The sequence below is a fragment of the Biomphalaria glabrata genome, chromosome 3 (genome assembly GCF_947242115.1).
Source record: "Biomphalaria glabrata chromosome 3, xgBioGlab47.1, whole genome shotgun sequence".
Classification (NCBI taxonomy): Eukaryota; Metazoa; Mollusca; class Gastropoda; family Planorbidae; genus Biomphalaria; species Biomphalaria glabrata.
This window is the reverse complement of record NC_074713.1, coordinates 10,542,363-10,565,892: the sequence shown is the minus strand read 5'-3', so window position 1 is coordinate 10,565,892 and position 23,530 is coordinate 10,542,363. Positions and strand designations below refer to the sequence as shown.

The 23,530-nt window shown below is 36.9% G+C and overlaps 1 protein-coding gene and 1 long non-coding RNA gene across 6 annotated transcripts in view; one reads left to right on the top strand and one right to left on the bottom strand.

Annotated features, from left to right (window-relative positions):
- Window positions 1-897: 897 nt before the first annotated feature.
- Window positions 898-23,530, top strand: part of LOC106064771 (uncharacterized) — a 50,768-nt gene continuing 28,135 nt past the window's right edge. For 4 of the 5 annotated variants that reach the window (XR_008776906.1, XR_008776905.1, XM_056023298.1 and 1 more), the window contains exons 1-4: window positions 898-994; window positions 1,699-1,868; window positions 7,006-7,163; window positions 23,278-23,413. Coding sequence is in view for 2 of the 5 variants with exons in the window: in XM_056023298.1 (XP_055879273.1) it covers window positions 1,805-1,868; window positions 7,006-7,163; window positions 23,278-23,413 (358 nt within the window). In the remaining 3 variants the exon portion in view is untranslated. Of the gene's footprint in view, window positions 995-1,698; window positions 1,869-7,005; window positions 7,164-23,277; window positions 23,414-23,530 lie in introns of those variants that run through there. The other variant, XR_008776907.1, reaches the window with a different exon arrangement.
- Window positions 9,327-16,989, bottom strand: LOC129925045 (uncharacterized). The gene is made up of 2 exons (XR_008776908.1): window positions 15,098-16,989; window positions 9,327-9,817 (listed from the first exon to the last, which is right to left on the bottom strand). It is a non-coding gene; the product is annotated as an uncharacterized LOC129925045 (long non-coding RNA).

Genomic DNA, 23,530 nt, shown 5'->3' with positions numbered 1-23,530 from the left:
ACTGTCGTTCGGATTTATCGACGGTCGAGGGTTCAAACCCTGCCCGCTGCCATCCCCCGTCGTCCTGAGGGAGGTTTGGACTAGGAAGTAAACTATCTTCAACTCTGAAGGAACATCCGAAACATGTAAAACATTTTACAAAACAAACAAACATCACAGGTCAGGGTTCAGGCCTGCTGTGATTGTTGGTCTCGGTATGACACTCAATCCTGGCCCCGCTAAGGCCGCCTCCGAGCGTATAACACTGATGGAGCAAGGGCACTTTTAATTGAAGCATTTGAGGAGCCTTAGAGCACCCAGGTCTCAGAACCATACAAAAGCGTGGTGAGAACCATTGATTGGTAGACATTGATTTCACTCTAAAGTTGGGCCTATTCTTTTAGCCATTATTTGTATTTCTATTTGCCAACCAATTCAAAGTGACAAACTGAGGAGGAGCTTGAAGAAGTATGCACTGCCTAAACACAATTATAAAAAACATAAAACGTTTTAGACAAAACACCGGATACACCAAACATGCTAGCTACCCCCCCCCCCATTCCTTTTTGTTTTTTTGACAGAGTCTCTTCTTTGGGATCTACTAAATCTACCTCCACGCTTCTCCATACCACTTCATCTTTAAAAAAAAATTATTGCTTAAAAGATGTTCAAGACTCATGGCGAACTCCCTTTCAGCTTAGAAAAGAGTTACGCACATAACGATCTGATAGAAAATGTGGCTGTGTTTCCAGTCTAGAGATAGTAACATTATTATATAGGTCTGTGATCAAAATTGACACCAGTCACCCACCAGTCACCCAGATTAGGACATTACTACTCATTTAGATCTAGCCCAGGGCAGATTACACTGTGATCAACATAATAATGAACACTTTCTTGAGAGAATTTCTTGCACACTCTGAAACCTCGTTTGAACACAGCACTGCAGAGTAGGAGTCATCTAGTGTAAACAAGGAAATTCTTCCACAGACACATTCGATAGCCAGTCGTTCTAGTAAGTAACAACAACTATTAGATTAAATCTAGCTGCTTTGTGCGGTTTTACTTATGCAAATAAAAGATTTTTTCCACATTTTTTTTTTACTTTAGTCTTTAGTGACAAAGCTATATCTTGAATCTAGATCTAGTCCATACACAAACAATTAATTCTGAATCATTGCTTAGATCTGCGCAGTTTTAAAAGATGGTGGATATTCAGAGTAAGGTTGAATTGAAAGAAAAAAAAGGTTGATCTATGAATTTTTTACCAGGCCTCCTATTCAGCTACAAGTCATCATCAAAAAGAATGGAAATTTCCCGTTCAGACCTTACGATGTTTAGAGCAAATATGTAAAGGTCATCTGTTTCTGTGGCCCACGGTTAACGGTGGTAACATGTGGCCAGCACAACGACCTACCACCTTTATTTTTCCCAAACTAATAAGGGTGGAATCAGAGGCCATAAAGATAAAGCTCTAAATTAAAAATCCCAGTCTTCACAAGGATTCAAACCCGGGATCCCTCGATTCAGAAGCCAAGCGCTTTACCACTCAGTCACTGCGCCTCCACACATCGTCTGTTACATAACACATATGTCTGCAACACCTCACGGAAAGCAAAATAAATAACTTAAAAAAAAACATATATATAAAGTCTAGAACTTGAATTGTTTTCTTGACAGTAGTTGAACAATATTATTATCTTTGGCTCCTCTCTTTAGCTCAACCAGACAGTGTTCAAGTAGAAGAATCTAAGGATTAATTAATTCTTTACTACATTCGCTACTCTCTTGTGGTGTCATTGAGTCCTTCTTGAGCTCTCTACAAATGCTACCTCGCCAGGTACACATCGTCAACATAGCACTAGTGTACAGCATCTCCGTCAATCTAGGTACCATGTTGGAATGTCCTGTCAAACTAATTTACTCTTGTCTATTGTTTTTTTTTTTGTTTGTTTGTTTACTGTTGTTACAAAATTTAGACATTAGACCACTCCATTGCGGTATGTGGAGACAGGTGTAGACAGGATCACGATGGAAGCACCTGATATACCCTGGATTGTATTTATTGCTGGCTATCAGAACACTCGTTTTATAATGACTGAAAAACACGACCGACAATCGCACAGGGCCTAACTCTAACTCTCTTGGTCTTGAGACATTGCCATGCCTAATAATTCAGCGTTTTATTAAGATCATTTCATACCACTGTACAATGTATGAAGCCTACGAATTTCGAGAGCACTCCTTAACATTCATACACTTGTCATTTGAAAGAAGCTCTTTAAAATATACGTAACAGTCAGAACTTTAATGTAAATTAAATTTAGTTTAAATAATTAAATCCATATTGTATTATTTAGAGTTGCCGTAATTGTTGGCACTTTTGAAGAAAAAAAATGACGTCAAAAGCAGAAAACAATGTTTTGTTTAACATGACACACATTCGCCTGCCATTGGTCTCATAGGTCCCAGCATCTAGTTATCAAATAACAAACAATAACAGGTAGCTCCCAGCATTTAGGTATCAAATAACAAACCATAACAGGTAGCTCCCAGCATCTAGGTATCAAATAACAAACCATAACAGGTAGCTCCCAGCATCTAGGTATCAAATAACAAACCATAACAGGTAGCTCCCAGCATCTAGCTATCAAATAACAAACCATAACAGGTAGCTCCCAGCATCTAGCTATCAAATAACAAACCATAACAGGTAGCTCCCAGCACCTAGCTATCAAATAACAAACCATAATAGGTAGCTCCCAGCACCTAGCTATCAAATAACAAACCATAATAGGTAGCTCCTAGCACCTAGCTATCAAATAACAAACCATAATAGGTAGCTCCCAGCATCTAGCTATCAATTAACAAACCATAATAGGTAGCTCCCAGTATCTAGCTATCAATTAACAAACCATAATAGGTAGCTCCCAGTATCTAGCTATCAAATAACAAACCATAATAGGTAGCTCCCAGCACCTAGCTATCAAATAACAAACCATAATAGGTAGCTCCTAGCACCTAGCTATCAAATAACAAACCATAATAGGTAGCTCCCAGCATCTAGCTATCAATTAACAAACCATAATAGGTAGCTCCCAGTATCTAGCTATCAATTAACAAACCATAATAGGTAGCTCCCAGTATCTAGCTATCAAATAACAAACCATAACAGGTAGCTCCCAGCATCTAGCTATCAAATAACAAACCATAACAGGTAGCTCCCAGCACCTAGCTATCAAATAACAAACCATAATAGGTAGCTCCCAGCACCTAGCTATCAAATAACAAACCATAATAGGTAGCTCCTAGCACCTAGCTATCAAATAACAAACCATAATAGGTAGCTCCCAGCATCTAGCTATCAATTAACAAACCATAATAGGTAGCTCCCAGTATCTAGCTATCAATTAACAAACCATAATAGGTAGCTCCCAGTATCTAGCTATCAAATAACAAACCATAACAGGTAGCTCCCAGCATCTAGCTATCAATTAACAAACCATAACAGGTAGCTCCCAGCATCTAGCTATCAATTAACAAACCATAACAGGTAGCTCCCAGTATCTAGCTATCAAATAACAAACCATAATAGGTAGCTCCCAGCATCTAGCTATCAAATAACAAACCATAACAGGTAGCTCCCAGCAACTAGCTATCAAATAACAAACCATAACAGGTAGCTCCCAGCATCTAGCTATCAAATAACAAACCATAACAGGTAGCTCCCAGCAACTAGCTATCAAATAACAAACCATAACAGGTAGCTCCCAGCACCTAGCTATCAAATAACAAACCATAACAGGTAGCTCCCAGCACCTAGCTATCAAATAACAAACCATAATAGGTAGCTCCCAGCATCTAGCTATCTATCAAATAACAAACCATAACAGGTAGCTCCCAGCACCTAGCTATCAAATAGCAAACCATTAATAGGTAGCTCCCAGCATCTAGCTATCTATCAAATAACAAACCATAATAGGTAGCTCCCAGCACCTAGCTATCAAATAACAAACCATAATAGGTAGCTCCCAGCACCTAGCTATCAAATAACAAACCATAACAGGTAGCTCCCAGCACCTAGCTATCAAATAACAAACCATAATAGGTAGCTCCCAGCATCTAGCTATCTATCAAATAACAAACCATAATAGGTAGCTCCCAGCACCTAGCTATCAAATAACAAACCATAATAGGTAGCTCCCAGCACCTAGCTATCAAATAACAAACCATAACAGGTAGCTCCCAGCATCTAGCTATCAAATAACAAACCATAACAGGTAGCTCCCAGCATCTAGCTATCAAATAACAAACCATAACAGGTAGCTCCCAGCACCTAGCTATCAAATAACAAACCATAATAGGTAGCTCCCAGCATCTAGCTATTTATCAAATAACAAACCATAATAGGTAGCTCCCAGCACCTAGCTATCAAATAACAAACCATAATAGGTAGCTCCCAGCACCTAGCTATCAAATAACAAACCATAACAGGTAGCTCCCAGCACCTAGCTATCAAATAACAAACCATAACAGGTAGCTCCCAGCATCTAGCTATCAAATAACAAACCATAACAGGTAGCTCCTAGCACCTAGCTATCAAATAACAAACCATAACAGGTAGCTCCCAGCATCTAGCTATCAAATAACAAACCATAACAGGTAGCTCCCAGCACCTAGCTATCAAATAACAAACCATAACAGGTAGCTCCCAGCACCTAGCTATCAAATAACAAACCATAACAGGTAGCTCCCAGCACCTAGCTATCAAATAGCAAACCATAACAGGTAGCTCCCAGCATCTAGCTATCAAATAACAAACCATAACAGGTAGCTCCCAGCACCTAGCTATCAAATAGCAAACCATTAATAGGTAGCTCCCAGCATCTAGCTATCAAATAACAAACCATAACAGGTAGCTCCCAGCACCTAGCTATCAAATAGCAAACCATTAATAGGTAACTCCCAGCATCTAGCTATCAAATAACAAACCATTAACAGGTAGCTCCAAGCACCTAGCTATCAAATAACAAACCATAACAGGTAGCTCCCAGCACCTAGCTATCAAATAGCATACCATTAATAGGTAGCTCCCAGCATCTAGCTATCAAATAACAAACCATAACAGGTAGCTCCCAGCACCTAGCTATCAAATAGCAAACCATTAATAGGTAGCTCCCAGCATCTAGCTATCAAATAACAAACCATTAACAGGTAGCTCCAAGCACCTAGCTATCAAATAACAAACCATAACAGGTAGCTCCCAGCACCTAGCTATCAAATAGCAAACCATAACAGGTAGCTCCCAGCATCTAGCTATCAAATAACAAACCATAACAGGTAGCTCCCAGCACCTAGCTATCAAATAGCAAACCATTAATAGGTAGCTCCCAGCATCTAGCTATCAAATAACAAACCATAACAGGTAGCTCCCAGCACCTAGCTATCAAATAGCAAACCATTAATAGGTAGCTCCCAGCATCTAGCTATCAAATAACAAACCATAACAGGTAGCTCCCAGCACCTAGCTATCAAATAGCAAACCATTAACAGGTAGCTCCCAGCATCTAGGTATCAAATAACAAACCATAACAGGTAGCTCCCAGCACCTAGCTATCAAATAACAAACCATAACAGGTAGCTCCCAGCACCTAGCTATCAAATAACAAACCATAACAGGTAGCTCCCAGCATCTAGCTATCAAATAACAAACCATAACAGGTAGCTCCTAGCACCTAGCTATCAAATAACAAACCATAACAGGTAGCTCCCAGCATCTAGCTATCAAATAACAAACCATAACAGGTAGCTCCCAGCACCTAGCTATCAAATAACAAACCATAACAGGTAGCTCCCAGCACCTAGCTATCAAATAGCAAACCATTAACAGGTAGCTCCCAGCATCTAGGTATCAAATAACAAACCATAACAGGTAGCTCCCAGCACCTAGCTATCAAATAACAAACCATAACAGGTAGCTCCCAGCACCTAGCTATCAAATAGTAGGCGATAACAATCTAATCAGATAAAGAATAAAACTCAGACATGTTAATAAAAAAAAATGACATGCATGAAAGCCTATTAAATAGGTTAATTTATAATTAAGTAACACAAGGATAAAAGCATAGTGTGTCATTGCGCTGACACACACACACATACACACACAGCACACGTAGAATCACCGACAGCGTCTGGTGTTCAAAATAGAAAAAAAAAGAAAAAAAAATCCTTAGCGCTTATGTTAGAGCATGGAGTTCCAGACTAAATCAACATTTACTTTCATCCTGTGTTGTGACATAATCAATGTCAATAGGACGTGCTCGGCGTGCCAGTCACCCAAACAGTGACATGTCACAACCCTTGTCAGTGTCACTGAGACCAGTACTCCCTGGTGTACCATGCTTGAAATGAACATCTCAAGTCTAAGAGTTGAACAGTGCGGAAATGTTCGGGACAAGCTTGGACAGGGAAAGATTTAGGAGCTAGATTTAAGCTGAAGTAAAAGTAATGAACAGTTCCCATTTCAGACCTAGCGGTCTATAGGGCAGATGATCTGTTTCTTTGACTACGGTTGACGAGCAGGGTGTCATGTGGCCAGCACAACGACCAACCGCCTTGACTGTCCCAAACTAAAGTCAGGTACCTTTTAAAGCTGGTTGGACTCAGGGGCGCCCTAAAAATCCCGAAATTTAAAATCACAGTATTCATCGAGATTCTAACCCGGACACCAGGTTCGGAAGCTAAGCGCATAACAACTCAGCCACCTCGCCCCCAGATTTAGTTTTAAAGATATGTAAGGAAATTAGAAAGCTACAGTGAAGTTCCCCTAAATGTCATCTGTTTCTGTGGCACACTGTCAACGAAGGTGTCATGTGGCCAGTATAACAACGGACCGCCTTTTACTTTTGACATTTCCTTTTTTAATTGGTCCAGTAACGTAGACGTAGATAAGTAACATTGACTAATTATAATTTGTTAGCAGGCTGGGCAGTACTGATTCTCGATAAACTATTGTAATCTATTTAGGAGCCCTGGGCGAAGTGGCCAGCTTAGGATGCTTGAAGGTGGCCAACGGAGGAGATGAGTTTCAGACACTGGCCAAGGACTACAGCGCAGACAAACTGGACGTTCAGGGCTGTGTCTTCAAGTGCTGGACATTAAGGTTTACTTATGCTGCGCTTCAGGTGAGTGGAATCTTTTGAAAAGAACATCGGACAATTTGGCGACCGACAAAAAAGTAATCTATTACCAAGCCATGCACAATATGTAGCACATAGTTGAAAAAAACAACAACACATTATCTGAAAGATCGTTATCTCCAGTAACGATTGCCATTTTTTTTTCGGTGCCCATTTTCCGACAAATACAACCGCAGACGGAGAAAAGACAATGACTTAGTTTGCATCAGTTGGGGTCAAATATGCAGGTCAAGACTGGGTCTGCGTAGTCAAGTAGATACAATTCTCATCCTTATTCTTCAGAATATAAAAGAATGTGTTATTAATTTCCAGCTTTATTCAAATGTGTCCCTTTTTTCTGAGGTGGACATTTGTTCCACCCATCCCAGTGTCGATACAGCCCATGTGGGGGCTCATGCCTACGTCAACACATCCCTCCATTCAGTGGCGTAGCATCCACGGCGCGAAGGGGTTAATTGAACCCGGGCTCACGGCCATTAGGGGCCCACAGCCTGAAGCGTAGCAACAATGACGCAAAGGGGCTCATTGCTCATGGGTCCATGATTCATGAACAGATGGGACCACCATGAAAACTAAGGGATGACACCTAAGTGAAAAAAAAATGCACTTTAGTGAAAACTTATAATAAATAGAATTTAAAAAGCTCCCTCAAAATATTCTGAATGTCGTACCAAAATGTATATCAACTTATATTAAATATTAACTAGGCTTAATTGTTTCTATATCGTCCTATTATTTTTTTTTCCCTGTATATTCATAAAACCATTGTTAGTATTTAGAGGTAGGTGTTGAAGGGGGGTGGATGGGGAGAATTTGGTTAAGAAAATATTACTGTGTTGAACAGGGGAAAAAGAGGGTGGAGGGGGACGACAATAACATTTAGGTCTATAGGGATAGTCCTGATAGGCACGAATTAAAATTTTGAAACAGCTGCTAATTATTCAATTTTTCTCAAAGCTTAATCTTTTTTCATTTTTGTTTCGTATTTAAAAAATTGTAAATGAATACTAAAAGATACCACTGGTGTCCTAGAAACTTTAATTGTATTTGTATTACTATAATGTATTATATCAAGAGGCACTGAAATGTCACGATTGTTATTTTTCCAGTACCATTATATCCGACAAAGTTGACACTGTAAACTAGTATTCTATCAGAATTACTGTGTCCGCGGAAGTCTTCATCATATTGTTTTGTTGTCTTCTGTAGTGTGCAAAAAAATAATTAATGAACAGAATAAAAAAGTAGGTAAAATCTAAACAAACAAAAAATGAAAATACCATTCAATATTTATCAAGCCAGAGAAACTACAGAGTGTTACATAGGAATCGTTAAAATTAAATATGCTTGTGCTATTGCAATTAATGAGGAAACTGATTTGGGGAGAAAGGTTATAACAAAGATCTAGAACAGTGATGCCCAAAATACGGCCCGAGGGCCACATCCGGCCCGCGACGTGGTTCTATCCGGCCCGCCGACACGTCGGCACTAAGTGTAGAACGCCCCCCCCCCTTTTTTTTCTTCTGAAAAAAAAAAGGTTTTTGAATGTATCTTACCTACATTAGGGCACTCACCTTCTCTCTGATGGATTGGTAGACTTGGTACTATAACCTTAAAAATGTGTAAGTTTATGAATGAGAGAGCCGAAGAAACTAAAAGTGTACTCTGAATTTATAATCTACCAGGAAAAGTAAACGGATCTTTACTTTTTTTCGTGGAACATTGTAATAAGTCCTATTTAGCCAAAATATTTTATTTGTAAAGAAAATGAATAAGAAATAAACACTATAACACAAATATGACGGCACTCTTTGTTTCAGCAGCCTAGACATTGGAAGATAGATGGGAATAATTAGCTAAAAGAGACAAGAAAATGAGTCGTTGGCAAAGCTATTTCAAAGTAGCTCACATTTTAAGTAGACAAATGAAGCCCTTTTCCGACGTTTGAAAAACTTTCAGATACCTCATTAATTAATGTAAATACTAGATCCTGTGATGTTGCTAGTTCAGGCTGTCTTGAAGTCAACCAATTACTCTGCAATCGTTTGGGTGTAATTGTTCGGGTGTATTACGTGTAGTTGACCAACAACACAAACAAGAACTGGCACATCGATTGTAACAGGTGAAGAGATGTAGTCAACGATGATGAACAAGTTAATATATATTTATTATGATAAAAGGCCACAGTAGAAGTCTCTGTCACTAAACACGTCGTTACCCTGGAATGTTCTAACGCTAACTGATTTTCCGGTCTCTAACCCAACATATCCCAAACGTCACTAGTCCCGTTCAATATGCGTCTACTATGGTGCGTCGCTAAATAACTAAAATAACTAACCTATATAAATAAGGTGTCTAACAGATTCCTCCCCCCCTTGAAAAAAAAATATGTCAATATTTTTCCACTACTGTCAAGTCTTACAAGGGCATTTTCAATTTAAGGGGAAGACCACAAACATAAAATCTTGATCTCTTCATCTTGACATCTTCATCTTGACAGTTCCTCATATTCATGTCAATGTTCATAACAGTTCATAACATTCCAGAATCATCTTCATTGGTATACAGTTCATCATAGAGGAAAATGTGGCATCCTATGGGCACCTCATAAGTCACAATTGTTCTTCACTGACAGTAATCTGATAAAATACAATATTTCAAAAAACAATTACAAACTTTATTTACACATTCAATAAATTTTTTCTTTTCTTACCACCCTTTTATACGCTTTTGTCCATTTTTCTTTTATACTCACCCTTTTCCATAGAACTAACTTTCGTCAATGATATATGAAATGATTCACACAAAAAAAAAAAAAAAAAAAAAAAAAATATATCCATACTTACTTTTAAATGCTTAACATCAAATTTACTTATCTCCCTTTTTCATAACATATAAATGGTGTCAATATATTAATATATATTACATAATCAATATAATCATAGTTTATTTACAGAAGTATTTCATTTCAATGTCATTCTAGACAATAGATCAGCTACAATATTCACAGATCCACTAATAGCTTTCACTTCAAATTTGTACTCCTGTAGTGCTAAGAACCATCTATAAACACGACTGTTTTTCATGCTCTTTTGCTGTATATACTGAATAGGTTTATGATCAGTTAATAAAATGAATTTCCTTCCTATTAAATAGCTCTCTAGCTTAGTAATTACCCATATTACAGCTAAGGCTTCTCTTTCAATGACACTATATTTTTTCTCTGCCTCTGACAATTTTCTACTTACATATAATATAGGATGTAAGTTATCATAGTTCTGCATTAAACAACCACCAATAGCATTACCAGATGCATCAGTTGTGACATAAAATATTTTGTCTTTATCAGGTAGTCTTAATATTAGTTCATGACTAAAAACATCTTTAATTCTGTCAATAGCTTTCACACATTCCTCATTACAAACTACTTTTTGAGGTTTTCCTTTTTTAAGTAAGTCATTTAGTGGATTCACTATTTCTGCTAAGTTTTTTATAAACTTTCTGTAATAATTTACTATTCCCAATATGCTTTTAATTTGTCTTTTTGTTGTAGGTATTTCAATATTAAGTACTTTCTTTATGTTATCTTCAATAGGGCTAATCATGTTGTTATTTATTTTATGTCCTAAGAAAATTATTTCCTCCAATCCTATTTCTACTTTTTCTGCTTGAATTGTAAGTCCACTTTCTTTTATTATTTTGAATACTTCTTTTACATCTACCAAATGTTCCTCCCAACTATTATTAAAAATATATATGTCATCTAAATAGCAAATAACATTTTCTTTGTTTCCAATTATCATGTTCATCATTCTATTAAATGTGGCAGGTGCATTTACTAATCCAAAACTCATATAATTCCATTGAAAAATACCATATGGTGTTACAAATGCTGTGTAAGGTTTTGCATTTTCTGTTAAAGGTATTTGCCAATAACCTTTAGTTAAATCTAATTTAGTAAAAAATTTTGCTCCATTTAATTTATGTAAAATATCCTCTATATTTGGCATTGGATATGGGTCAAATTCTGTGATGTTGTTAAGTTTCCTATAATCAATACATAACCTTATATCTCCATTCTTCTTTTTGGCTATCACAATTGGTGAAGCATAAGGAGATGTTGATGGCTCAATTATACCTGATTCTAGTAAATTGTCTATTTCTTTCTTTACTTTGTCTTGTAAATGTAGCGGTATTCTATATGGCTTAAGTTTGATAGGTTTTGGGTCTGTTACTTTAATGTCATGTTTAATAATATTAGTTTTTCCTGGTATGCTGGAAAAAATTTCTTTGTATTCCTGTATTATTTTAGTTATATCTTTTGACTTTTCCTTAGTTAGATTATTAAGATTAATCTTTTGCCAAGTTTGATTCTCTTTTGTTTCTATTACAGGTATTTCCTTAATATCATTTTCATTATGATTTTCATTTGTTATTATCATCAAGCATTCTTCTCTTTCTGAAAATTTATTTTCTATTTCCTCCTGAATGTTTTGTATTAACTCATCTTCTCTATCATGATACAGTTTCAAATTATTTATGTGATATGTTTTAATTTTCCCATTTATTTCAATTTGATAATTCACATCACTAATTTGTTTTATCACCTTAAATGGACCTTTCCATTGTTTACCAATTTTATTTTTCAGGTCATTTATCAATATTAATACATTGTTTCCTACTTCTAGTGTTTTCAATTGTCTTTTCTTATTTAGATTCTCATGAGCACTTTGTTTATACTTCTTATTGTTGTTATATGCTTGAGTCCATATTTCTTTCAATTCTGTTGTGATTGTTGTTTCACTGTCATTATTTAATTTATTCTCATTGTCTATTAGATTTTCTTTAAAAACATCTAATTCATCTCTGGGTTTTCTTCCATGTATTATTTCATATGGTGAAAATTGTGTTGCTTCATGGATGTTGTTTCTATGAGCAAATAGTACATAGTTAATGTAATGATCCCACTTGTTCTGATTATTCTGAATTATCTTTGTTAGTGATCTTTTTAATGATCCACCATATCGTTCACATAAACCGTTACTCTCCGGGTGGTAAACCGAAGAGTATATGTGTTGTATATTGTATTGTTTAGTCCATTTCTTAAATTGTTCTGACTTAAATTGAGATCCCTGATCACTCAATATAATTTTAGGTATACCATGTCTTGTAATTACTTTTTGAGTTATGGCATTAATGATATTTTCTGCACTTGTATTTGATAATGGGATTGCCTCTGGGTATCTACTAAACATGTCTATTACTGTTAGAATGTATTTGTTATTATTTTCAGTTTGAATTAAAGGACCTATTAAATCAATAGATACTTTCTGAAATGGTGCCGTAGGTTCATCCATTTCTTGAATAGGTGCTTTATTCACTAGACTTTTGTTAGATCTCTTTTGACATATGTCACATGAGTTTATGTATTTGTTGATTGTTGCTTTCATTTTGGGCCAAAATACTTGTTTTGACAAATTCCTATAACATTTCTTTACTCCCCTATGTGCTGCTAAATTATTATCATGTGTCATGATTAAAACATCTTTCCAATATTTCTGTGGTAAGACAAGTTGTTTTATTTTCTTGTTATCATTACTTGTTTGTCTAAATAATATTTTATTCTCTATACAAAATTTCTCCATTGGATTATTATTGTTTTTATCTAATATTCTTGAATAAATTTTCCCAATAATATTGTCATTCATTTGTTCTAATGCAAATGTGGGTGTTGTTTCTTTTTCACTTTGAGATATTTGTGTTTCAAGACTATTTTGTGTTTCATTTTCTATCTTTCTTTCCTTAACATCTGTATTTTCTATTTGTATTACATTAGTGGTTTCTTTTTCTTTATCATTACTTATTACATTTATTGTATTTTCCTGTTTCTCATCTTTTTTATCCATTGATCTTGTTATTATCATACTTGTTATATTTTGTGTTTCTATGTTTTCATGATTTTGTCTTATGTTTTTGTATTTGTTTTGCCAGTCTTCTAATTCTTTTCTTGAACATTCTTTAACTCCTTTTATGTTTCCTACTAACATATCATATCTCATTTCTGGTATTGCAATGCCATCACAATAACCAGTGAAAAATGGAGTTTCAATGTACACCCTTATAGCTTTAAATTCCCTTACGGTGCCATCTGCTAATTCTACTTTCTTAGTAAACCCTTTATACCAATGAGGTTTGACAAATTTAGTTTTTACTGCCAAGGTGTTGCAACCTGAATCCCTGATTAATTCCACCGAAATTCTATCTACAAACCCTGGGTACACTGCAAAATTGTTCCTATTTCCTTCCATGAAATATATCCTATCTGTACCTTTATTTTTGTATTCCCTACTGTAACTCCTATTTCTATAATTTCCCCTGTCATTCCTATCTCTACTCCTATATCTACTGTTATTTTGTTCATTGTATCTATTTCTACTTCCAGACCTACTATTCCCTCTTCTACAGTTAGCTGCTATATGACCTTTTCCTTGACATTTAAAACAGATTATTTCACTATATTTTCTATTTCCACTATTTGATCTGTTTCTATTTCTACTTCTATCAACATTTTCTTTGGTGTATCCTATTAAATCTACTTTGCTCTTATCCCTATCAGAAAATGGTTTATTTGGATAGGCATTTTTATATACTCTCATTATCTCTGTTATTTCATCTATAGTTTTGGGGTTTCTTTCTTTAATAAAAGATTGTAACTGAGGATCACATTTATTTACAAAGTTGTCCACTAGAATAAAATTTTTTAATCCCTCATAAGAGTTATTCACTTTTTCTAATTTTACCCACTTATTGAAAAAATCCTTTTCCATATTAATGGTAGTTTGGGGTTCTATTCCTAATGATGGTATATTGTCAAAATATTTCTTTCTAAAAGTTGTAGCATTATGACCATAGGCATTTAATAACTCTCTTTTTAAAACTTGATAGCTATCATCAATATGATGGTCATGATTTTGGCATATTGTTAGAGCTTGACCATGAACAAAGTCTATCAGTATTTCAGACCACTCTTCTTCAGGCATATTAAATGTAGACATTTTTGCCTCATATCTTTTCAGGAAATCACCAATGTCATCCTTCTGTTCATCAAAACTTTGTATCTTTCTCTTTAGCCATGTCTGCGAATTAGGGTTGTCTCTTTGAGTGGTATAATTATTTGAGTTATTTGTGTTATTTCCTTGTTCAGTTTGAGCTCTGACTTGTGCTGCATCCAATCTCATCTTCTCCATTTTAGCTTCATGTTCTCTAATTTTTTCTCTCTCTTTGTCTTGCCTTTCTTCTTGTCTTTCTATCTCTTGTCTTTGACGTTCCGTTTCTTCCTTCACAACTTGCTGTACATAAGCTGCTAAGTCTTTTCCTTTTAACTCCATGGCCTTTCCATCCTGCATAGCTGTTTCCTTAACCTCCTTAAGGTCCACATATGATAATGTAGCCATTGTGTTTTATATTTTATATATATTTTTACTTAGCCTATATTGGTTATGGCTATACTTTAAACTTATTTTATATTTATGTTTTTCCACACTTTTATACAAATTTTAAATGTTATGTCTCTATCTATAGATTTAGTAAATGTATAAATCTAGTCTGAGTTATTATGGTTATATTCAAATCTGTATATTAGATCTAGTATCACCCAAATTTAAATCTAGTATATTATAGTATATATAATAATACAATTTAGATCTATAGTTATCAAGAGCACTATGACTTTTAGATCTAGTATGACCAACTATGATCAATTTTAAAATCTGGTATGACTAAAATGTCTAGAGTAAATTCAAAGACTGTCTAGAGTCTAGATCTAGAGTAGATTATGGTTCTATTTAACCGTATAAAACAAATATGTTTATACAATGTCAAATATATCTTCAACAAGATATATATCTAGAATGTACTACCTTCATTCATCTTCAACTTAATAATATTTCAAATTAGAGTCTAGATAATTAAATTGTACCAAAGAGATGTACAACAATTTGCAGATCTAAATTTAGCCAGACGACAGTGTTTGACTACATAGCCAGTTTCGGCATTATTCTCATGGCAAAATCATAATTGATTTTAACCGCTCAAACTAAAATTATTTTAGTCTGATTCACAATGAAAGAATCCTACCCGCACTTTCTATCATTAAGTGAAAAAAAAATACAGATCTAATTAAATTAATAAAAATAAATAATTTAAAATAATATAAACAAATGAAATAATTAAAATGAGACTATCGCTATGGGTTGGGATATGACAATATGGCACACAATGATAACGTCACGAAGTAACCAGGCAACAACGGATATGACGTTTACACAAACAAAACAAATTACAACCCTAAACGTATAATATAGCTTTTCATCTAAATTACGTCTTCTACCCCGACGGGTTTTAAGGCGCACCACCTGATTTTACTCAGGCTAACGTACCAAATTTAGACAAAATCTATTTCTAAGGGCAATCTAAACATATACTAATAAGAAAAATGGCACTTAGCTTTTGATAAGAAAGATCCCTTTGTTCGGACTCCCGAATATGCTAGATCACAACAAATTCCACTGCCTCTCTTCCAGTTCTGACTCTGTTCTCCGGTGCTACTAGTATCCCACGTAATGCCACAGATGTCCTGATATGCCACAGTAAAATGTTTCGGTTCCTTCGGTGACTGTTGATGACCGTATGTGTAGTTCCGACGACTTTGTGTACACAGTTACTGACGAATAGGTTAACGGTTCTTCTGGCGATGACTTGACTTGTGTAGACGACTACTGACAAATAACAGTCTCTTGACGGCAACTTGATCTGGACGACTGACGAATAACGAATTTCTTGACGATGACTTGATCTGGGCTGACGAATAACGGCTTTCTTGACGATGACTTGATCTGGGCTGACGAATAACGGTTCTCTAAAATAGTTCACTGCTTCTGCTGCTACTCTGGTAGTACGACGAAGTTTGCTGTTGTACTCTGCTTCACTAGACCAAACTGTCCAATGTAGACTAGGTAAGACCAAGGTCACCTCCGACGACGTTCCGTTATACGACTAACGGTTTTCAACGAAATTAAGTGGATGTAGCTGTTTCCACAACTTCACTGCTAACAAGTCTAGGTATGGTCTAGACCGACGAATACTAGATAGATCAATGTTCAGTACTGATAAAGATTACTTCACTAACCTTCCAAAGGTTAAACACAGTGACCGTTATAAACGTGGCAAGCAACCGGTTCAATGAGCAAACTGCTCCACAAGAATCTCTCCAAGGGTAAGACGACAGAGCGATTTCGATTTAGTTAGCTACCAAACTTGTAGTACTCACAATACTTCTGACAGCGGGCAAACTGTCCTTCTCGAAACTGACGAGGTAAAACTTGATACTCAATGTGGCTCCTATGACGAAGAAAAAATATGTCCAACAGGTTCACTAACGATCTCTCACCCGTTATGAATGAACGGTTTCTCTGGTTGTAGGTCGATTCAGCATATGAAGATCAGGCTTTGATACTATACTGGTTAAGTAGACCAGACGTTACGATGATTACTGTCCTGACGAAGGTCACCCTGAGTTAACGGCTCGTTGAACGTGCGATCAAACAGGCGACGACTGTATGTAGATCTAGAACAAAGTCACTCTGCGATGCTGCTGTGTTCAGCCGTACTCCGATGAAATCTTATAACTTCGAGTGCACGACCCTCACCTGAGTAAACGTTCTGCTTCGAGGTCCGGTTCGATGTTCGTCTTCAACAGGGGTCCGGCTTCGAGGTTCGGGGTCGAGGTTCGGCTTCGAGGTTCGGGGTCGCCACTGTGACGTTGCTAGTTCAGGCTGTCTTGAAGTCAACCAATTACTCTGCAATCGTTTGGGTGTAATTGTTCGGGTGTATTACGTGTAGTTGACCAACAACACAAACAAGAACTGGCACATCGATTGTAACAGGTGAAGAGATGTAGTCAACGATGATGAACAAGTTAATATATATTTATTATGATAAAAGGCCACAGTAGAAGTCTCTGTCACTAAACACGTCGTTACCCTGGAATGTTCTAACGCTAACTGATTTTCCGGTCTCTAACCCAACATATCCCAAACGTCACTAGTCCCGTTCAATATGCGTCTACTATGGTGCGTCGCTAAATAACTAAAATAACTAACCTATATAAATAAGGTGTCTAACAATCCACAGGTTTCTAAAAATAAATGTTTCAGGTCATTTTCATTTCGTTTTTGTAACTTTTCGGTGATGTGGCCCGCGACATGAGTGTTGGAAATTAAAATGACCCGCACATCGCATTAGGTTGGGCATCGCTGATCTAGAAGATAGAGAGATTTTCAGAAAATTGTTATGAATATTGACATTTGGCAGGAACTCAAAGCCCCACAGATTCAAAATGAAATAATAGACCCGTTGGGCAATGCAGTTATGGCAAAATACCGGTACTATAGAACATCCATTCTGCACCATTTGTCTCTTTCATTGGTGACAGCGCTCAGACAAATAAAAAGTTGATCATGTATAGTGATCTCCGATGACGGAACATCCAAAGAAATGCCAATTAGATTGTCATTTCTAAGTTTCCATATTTGTGAGAACCAGACGTCTGCATAATTGTCTAAACAAATGTTTCAAGTAATTAAAAAAATCCCCATTTATTCTTAAATAAACTACGAGTCTAAAGCTATGATGGTGCTTCCAATATGACAGGATACTAGAATGGCCTTTGGGCATTGTTTCATCAGAAGAAGCCGCTCGCACATTTAGAAATAGATGCACTGGTTTCTTACTTTGCTACTTAAAAGGCCAGAAAATAGTAAATCAATACTCCATCTATTTACTGTTCAATAATGGACGTAGAGCTTCTATATGCCGATGATTGCTCCCCCTGCTAGCTCACAATGAACATGATCTCCAGAACGCGGTAAACGAATTTGCATACGCTGCCGCCTCGTTCGGTCTATCTATAAACCTCGGAAAAACAAAAGTCATGTTCCAGAAGTCGCCCAATAAAACATACTCAGCCCCAAGGATCACCGGTCTCTTAATGTGGTAGACCACTTCACTTATCTAAGTAGTATAATGTCAAATGACGCCTCACTTTCAAGGGAAGTTGATAACCTTCTGGCCAGGGCTAGTAGCGCTTTTGGACGCCTTCAGGCGAGAGTTTGGCGGAACATATCGCTCCGCCTGACTACAAAAATCAATCAGGCGGTGGTTCTCTCAACCCGACATACGGTGGCAAGACCACACTACAAACAACGATGTCCTTGCGAACGCCGGTATAGACAGTACAGAGGGACTTCCTTTGGTCCGACAGTTACGCTGGGTAGGGCACGTATCCCGTATGGGAAACGAACGTATGCCAAAGGCAGTCTTTTTTGGTGAGCTAAAAGGTGGTCGACTTTACAGAGGCGCCCCACGGAAACGCACCAAAGACCAGATTAGGTGTCAACTTTCCTTGGCTGACATAGAAGAGAGCACCTGGTTGCATGCGGCCTCAGAACGAGACAGCTGGAGGTCACTCACGAAGGCCGCGGAATACATATTTGAGACCAAAAGAAAATCTGCTGCCGAGGACAAACGCAGACTGCGAAAAGAAAATCTAAATCGACCACCTGCGGACAATGGTTATGCTTGCCATGGAAGTGGGAAAATATGTAGGTCACAGCTCGGACTGCGCAGCCACGGGAAATACTGCATTCCTCACTAATCTTCGGACTCGAAGGCTAGCCTTATTTATATTTAATGGACGTAGAACTCGATACTAGTTTGTAGGCCCTATCAATGTTTCAACGTTTTACACCTAGAAGTGGATTTAGGAATTTAAATGTGTAGAATTTTGGTATAGAATTCACACAATTTGTATACGAATTTATTACCTATGTTAATAATATATGCTATTTATTTATATTTCAACCTATTTTTAGATTATTTCGCCCCTCCACCTCAGGCATTTTGGCCGATTTAGTGGGGTCGGGAGGGGGCGATGGCATCAATCCCGCCCCCCCAACCCCATAAACTTTCGAGTGGGGGGGGGGGGCGGTCCAATAAATTTGTAGAAATCACACCTTGCTAACAGAATCAATTAAATATCTATAAGATTTAAACGTGTTATTGGTGTTTTAACCGATCTTTATAACATGTCGTTAATCTGTTTTCCAATTGGGTGGAGGGGGGGGGGGGCGAATACATCTACTGCCATTCCTACCTAAACCCTTTGAGTGGGGGGGGGGCGGTCCTACTTTTATGGGGAAATCATAGTTAGTGAACAAAATTAGTTGAAAATCCATATAATATAAGCTACGTATTGATATGTGAACCCATTTGTATATTATGTCGCACCACACTCTAATCTCAAATTTTATCATTAGTGAATATCAAACGAAAAAGGGTTGCACTAGGTGGAAGGGGCGATACATGCAATCGCCTTCCGCCCATCGGAAATTATAGGAAATTACAAAATTATTAGAAAAATCTGTCACTAATATACTTTATATGTGCTATAAATTAAATTCTTATATCGAGTCGCCCAACCCCTATTCTTTAATGCCAAATGCAATCATTAACAGAAATTATAAAAAGGAGCGAGGATTAATCATTTTCATTCTACCGCCCCTCCCCTTTGCAGACGAAAACATGATGTTTTAAAACTAAATAGTCAAATATGGCGACAGAGTTTACGTAATTTCACATAAATTTATCATAATTTTGTAAAGAAAGACTTTGGTTTGGAAAATTTAGAATTCATACGAAATTTTTTCAGAATAGTATTAAAAATTGAGATGAGTTCTGAACCCAAATATTCTTTTCCTAGTCACCTTTTTCCAACCTTTACTCAATCAGCTATTTATAGCTCATAATTTATGCTTCACTCCTAAAAATGCAAACAAAGGTAGAGTAGAGTCTAATTGGTCCACTTAATTTCTCCTCCCACTTCCGAAACTTTTCGTTAGAGCTTTGAATTATAGTTCTGTAACAAAACAAAGTTACAAACTTGCTTATTGAACAAATTGTATCTCTTACAAATGAACTTTTTGTTTTTCGGCGGTGATCTTCAAAGCCTAAATCTAAATATGTGGGGTATCTTCAACTTGTTTTATTTGCAGTGTAGTAAGGGCTTTCTAGTTCATATTAGAATATTTTTTCAAGTAAGGGCTTTCTAGTTCATATTAGAATATTTTTTCAAGTAAAACATTATTGAAAAGGTCATTTTTAATACGATGAATAATGAACTGTAGATGTCAGGAGAATGCGTTTCAGCAGTGAAAAATGCAAGAAAACGCTTTTGGCGTCAGGGCCTTGCCCCGAACCCCACTGATAAATAATGAGCTGTAAATGTCAGGAGAATCCGTTTCTGCAGTGAAGAATGCTAAAAAACTCTTTTGGCGTCGGGGCTTCGCCCCGATCCCCACTGATTAATAATGAACTGTAGATGACAGGAGAATGCGTTTCAACAGTGAAAAATGCAAGAAAACGCTTTTGGCGCCGGGGCCCGAACCCCACTGATAAATAATGAGCTGTAAATGTCAGGAGAATGCGTTTCTGCAGTGAAGAATGCTATAAATGTCAGTAGAATGCGTTTCTACAGTGACGAATGCAAAGAAACGATTGTGGCTTCGGGGCTTCGCACCGAATCCCACTAAGAAGCCTTACAGCGCTCCCCCAGACCCTCGAACTATCAAGAGAAATGGTTAAGCATGTCTGGGTTTTTTTCTTTGCAGAAAGTTGAGAAACATTGCTTTTTTTATTTCTCATTTATATATATATATGCTGTACTCACGTTTATGCATAGGGTTAGGGTTTACTGGGCGCTAGGGTTAGGGTTTGGAAAAAAATCGCCTACCCACTCCAAAGTTCTGCATCCGCTAGTGCGCCACTGCCTCCAGTCAGATCTCTTCTTGGCCTTTCGTCTCCACGCCCTAACCCCAAAGCTGTTTTAGATCTGCCTCTACATCATCAGTTCATCGCATTCGGTGGTCTGCCTTTGGGTCGCCTGCCTGTATACGATTTTCTCTCCTCTTTTTTTTTTTTCCCAGCGCCATTTTTTTATTAACCTAGATTATATATCCATATATTTCGTTTTGTTAGAGATACCCTCTCTAACGTGTAATACATCAGCACTATATATTATCATTTACATTGTGTAACGAGTCTTGCTCGCATGAAACTTAGAAGTGTTTGCTTTAGAATTTCGTTTCAACATTTATTAAGTTTCTATATTCCACTTTTTTTATTTCATACTAGCAATTTTTTTAGCAGCCCCCGAAAGGGGAAAAGACGCTATTAGTTTTGTGCGAAATGTCTGTCCGTCTGTCTCGTTTAGATCTCGTAAACTAGAATAGATATTGAAAATCCGACGCAACGGCTACTTTTTTTTTTCCCTGAAAGCGAAAATTCTATTTTTTTAAATCAATTATGCAAGCAGTTTTTTTTATAAGAAAATGCTAATTAGTATGCATTATATGTTAGACCTAATTTAAGACGAATAGTAATCTTATAAACATCATTTTCGTGAACATTTTTCTATATAGCGGAATTTTTTTTTTTTTTTTTTTTTTGATGTTCGAATATGAGATTGAGCCTTTTCAAAACAATTAACTTATTTAGTTCGAACCGAGGTCCCGGATTCGAATCCTGGTGAAGACTGGGATTTTCAACTTCTGAGTCTACCCAACTCTAATGGCTACCTGACATTAGTTGGGGAAAAGCAAAGGCGGTTGGTCGTTGTGCTGGCTACATGACACCCTCGTTAACCGTAGGCCACAAAAACAGATGAACTTTACATCATCTGTCCTATAGACCATAAACTAGTTAGGCCAGGTTCACATCTAACTTTACATTCACTTTCACGTATCATTTGATCTGCGGGACGGTTGGGGCACTACACAAGATCTGTTAACCTTCTTTCTCCATTCTTATCTCTCATTTGTCTTTGATATAATTTCATTCGGATGTTCTTTCTGAAAATATTGAAGCCTACCTGGGTGGACCACTGGTCGTGCGGTTTGTGCGCTGGACTGTCGTTTGGATTTATCGACGATCGAAGGTTCAAACCCTGCCTGCTCCATCCCCCGTCGTCCTGCGGGAGGTTTGGACTAGGAAGTAAACTATCTTCAACTCTGAAGGATTATACGAATTATGTAAAACATTTTACTTCGGGGGCCGATTTTGAGTTTGTGTTTCCACACAAACTGTCTTTTGTAAACTTGTTTTCTTTAAATTCAGACACAACACAAAGCAGCTGAAAAAGAAATCGATGGATGCATTTCTGAAAACAAAAGTTACAGCTATCATTATTGTTACATCTCTGAAAGTCCAGACATTCGATGTGTCTTAACTATTCCTAATTTTGATGTATATTTCCTCGACTCACGCGCATAACAGATGAAGACATGTCATCATTATGTCAATCATATACAGTCAAACCCCATTAACTGGACCACCGGCTGATCAGACAAGTCAATTTTTCGGATCGAATCCTACAGTATCGAAATAAAATAAAAGGTTATACTGTGACACATAACCAATCAAGCAAAATATTAGAAAATATAAGGGGAAGAACTCCGCCATTACAACTTTATATATCTGAATAATGTAGAAGTTATTTCCGTTATTCGATGTCAAACAAAATAGTAAAGTACTAAAAATTAATTGCAATGAACAATTTTAATCTTTAAAGAAGATTAGACAGATTTCTACTCTAATGCTTGACCCAACAAAGTCAACTCGAGTTCCGTCAGAACATGTACTATATTGGATTCGATTCTAGCTACTTATAGATGCGTGGTCGAGAGGCTAAGTACGCTTGAATTTGGCTACCGATATAGGGTGCTCGAGGTTCGACACCCGACTCAAGCAGAGTTGTGTTCACTGAGCGCCTAAAGGCAGCGCGGAAAACCTTCTCCCAGACCATAGCGCTCTGAGCATGCTATAAGCATGAAAGTAGCGCTATAAAAGAAGCTATAATTTATTTATTTATTTTATTTAGATCTATTGCATTTCTTTTTAAAAAGCACACAAATCAAAGCATCAAGAACATTTGCTTTAACCATGTTTACGAAATATTGTTTCCCGCCATTTTTGTTCGACCACTCAGAAAGGATTCTTATGTTTCTGTGGGATGACAGCAAGGGAGACCATCAAAGTGGCAGACGACGAATGTGACAGCAGATGTAATGGTAACTGTAGACAAGCGTGCGGTGGGGAGCACGCTATTTCAGTTTACAAGACAGGTGACTTTTTTTTATTGTCCTTCATTCCCTGGTCATTTTTAAATATTTTATTGGAAGAGATTACGTCTGACAGCCAGACAATATTAGTCTGAAGACAGTTTAAAATGTGACTTTCAA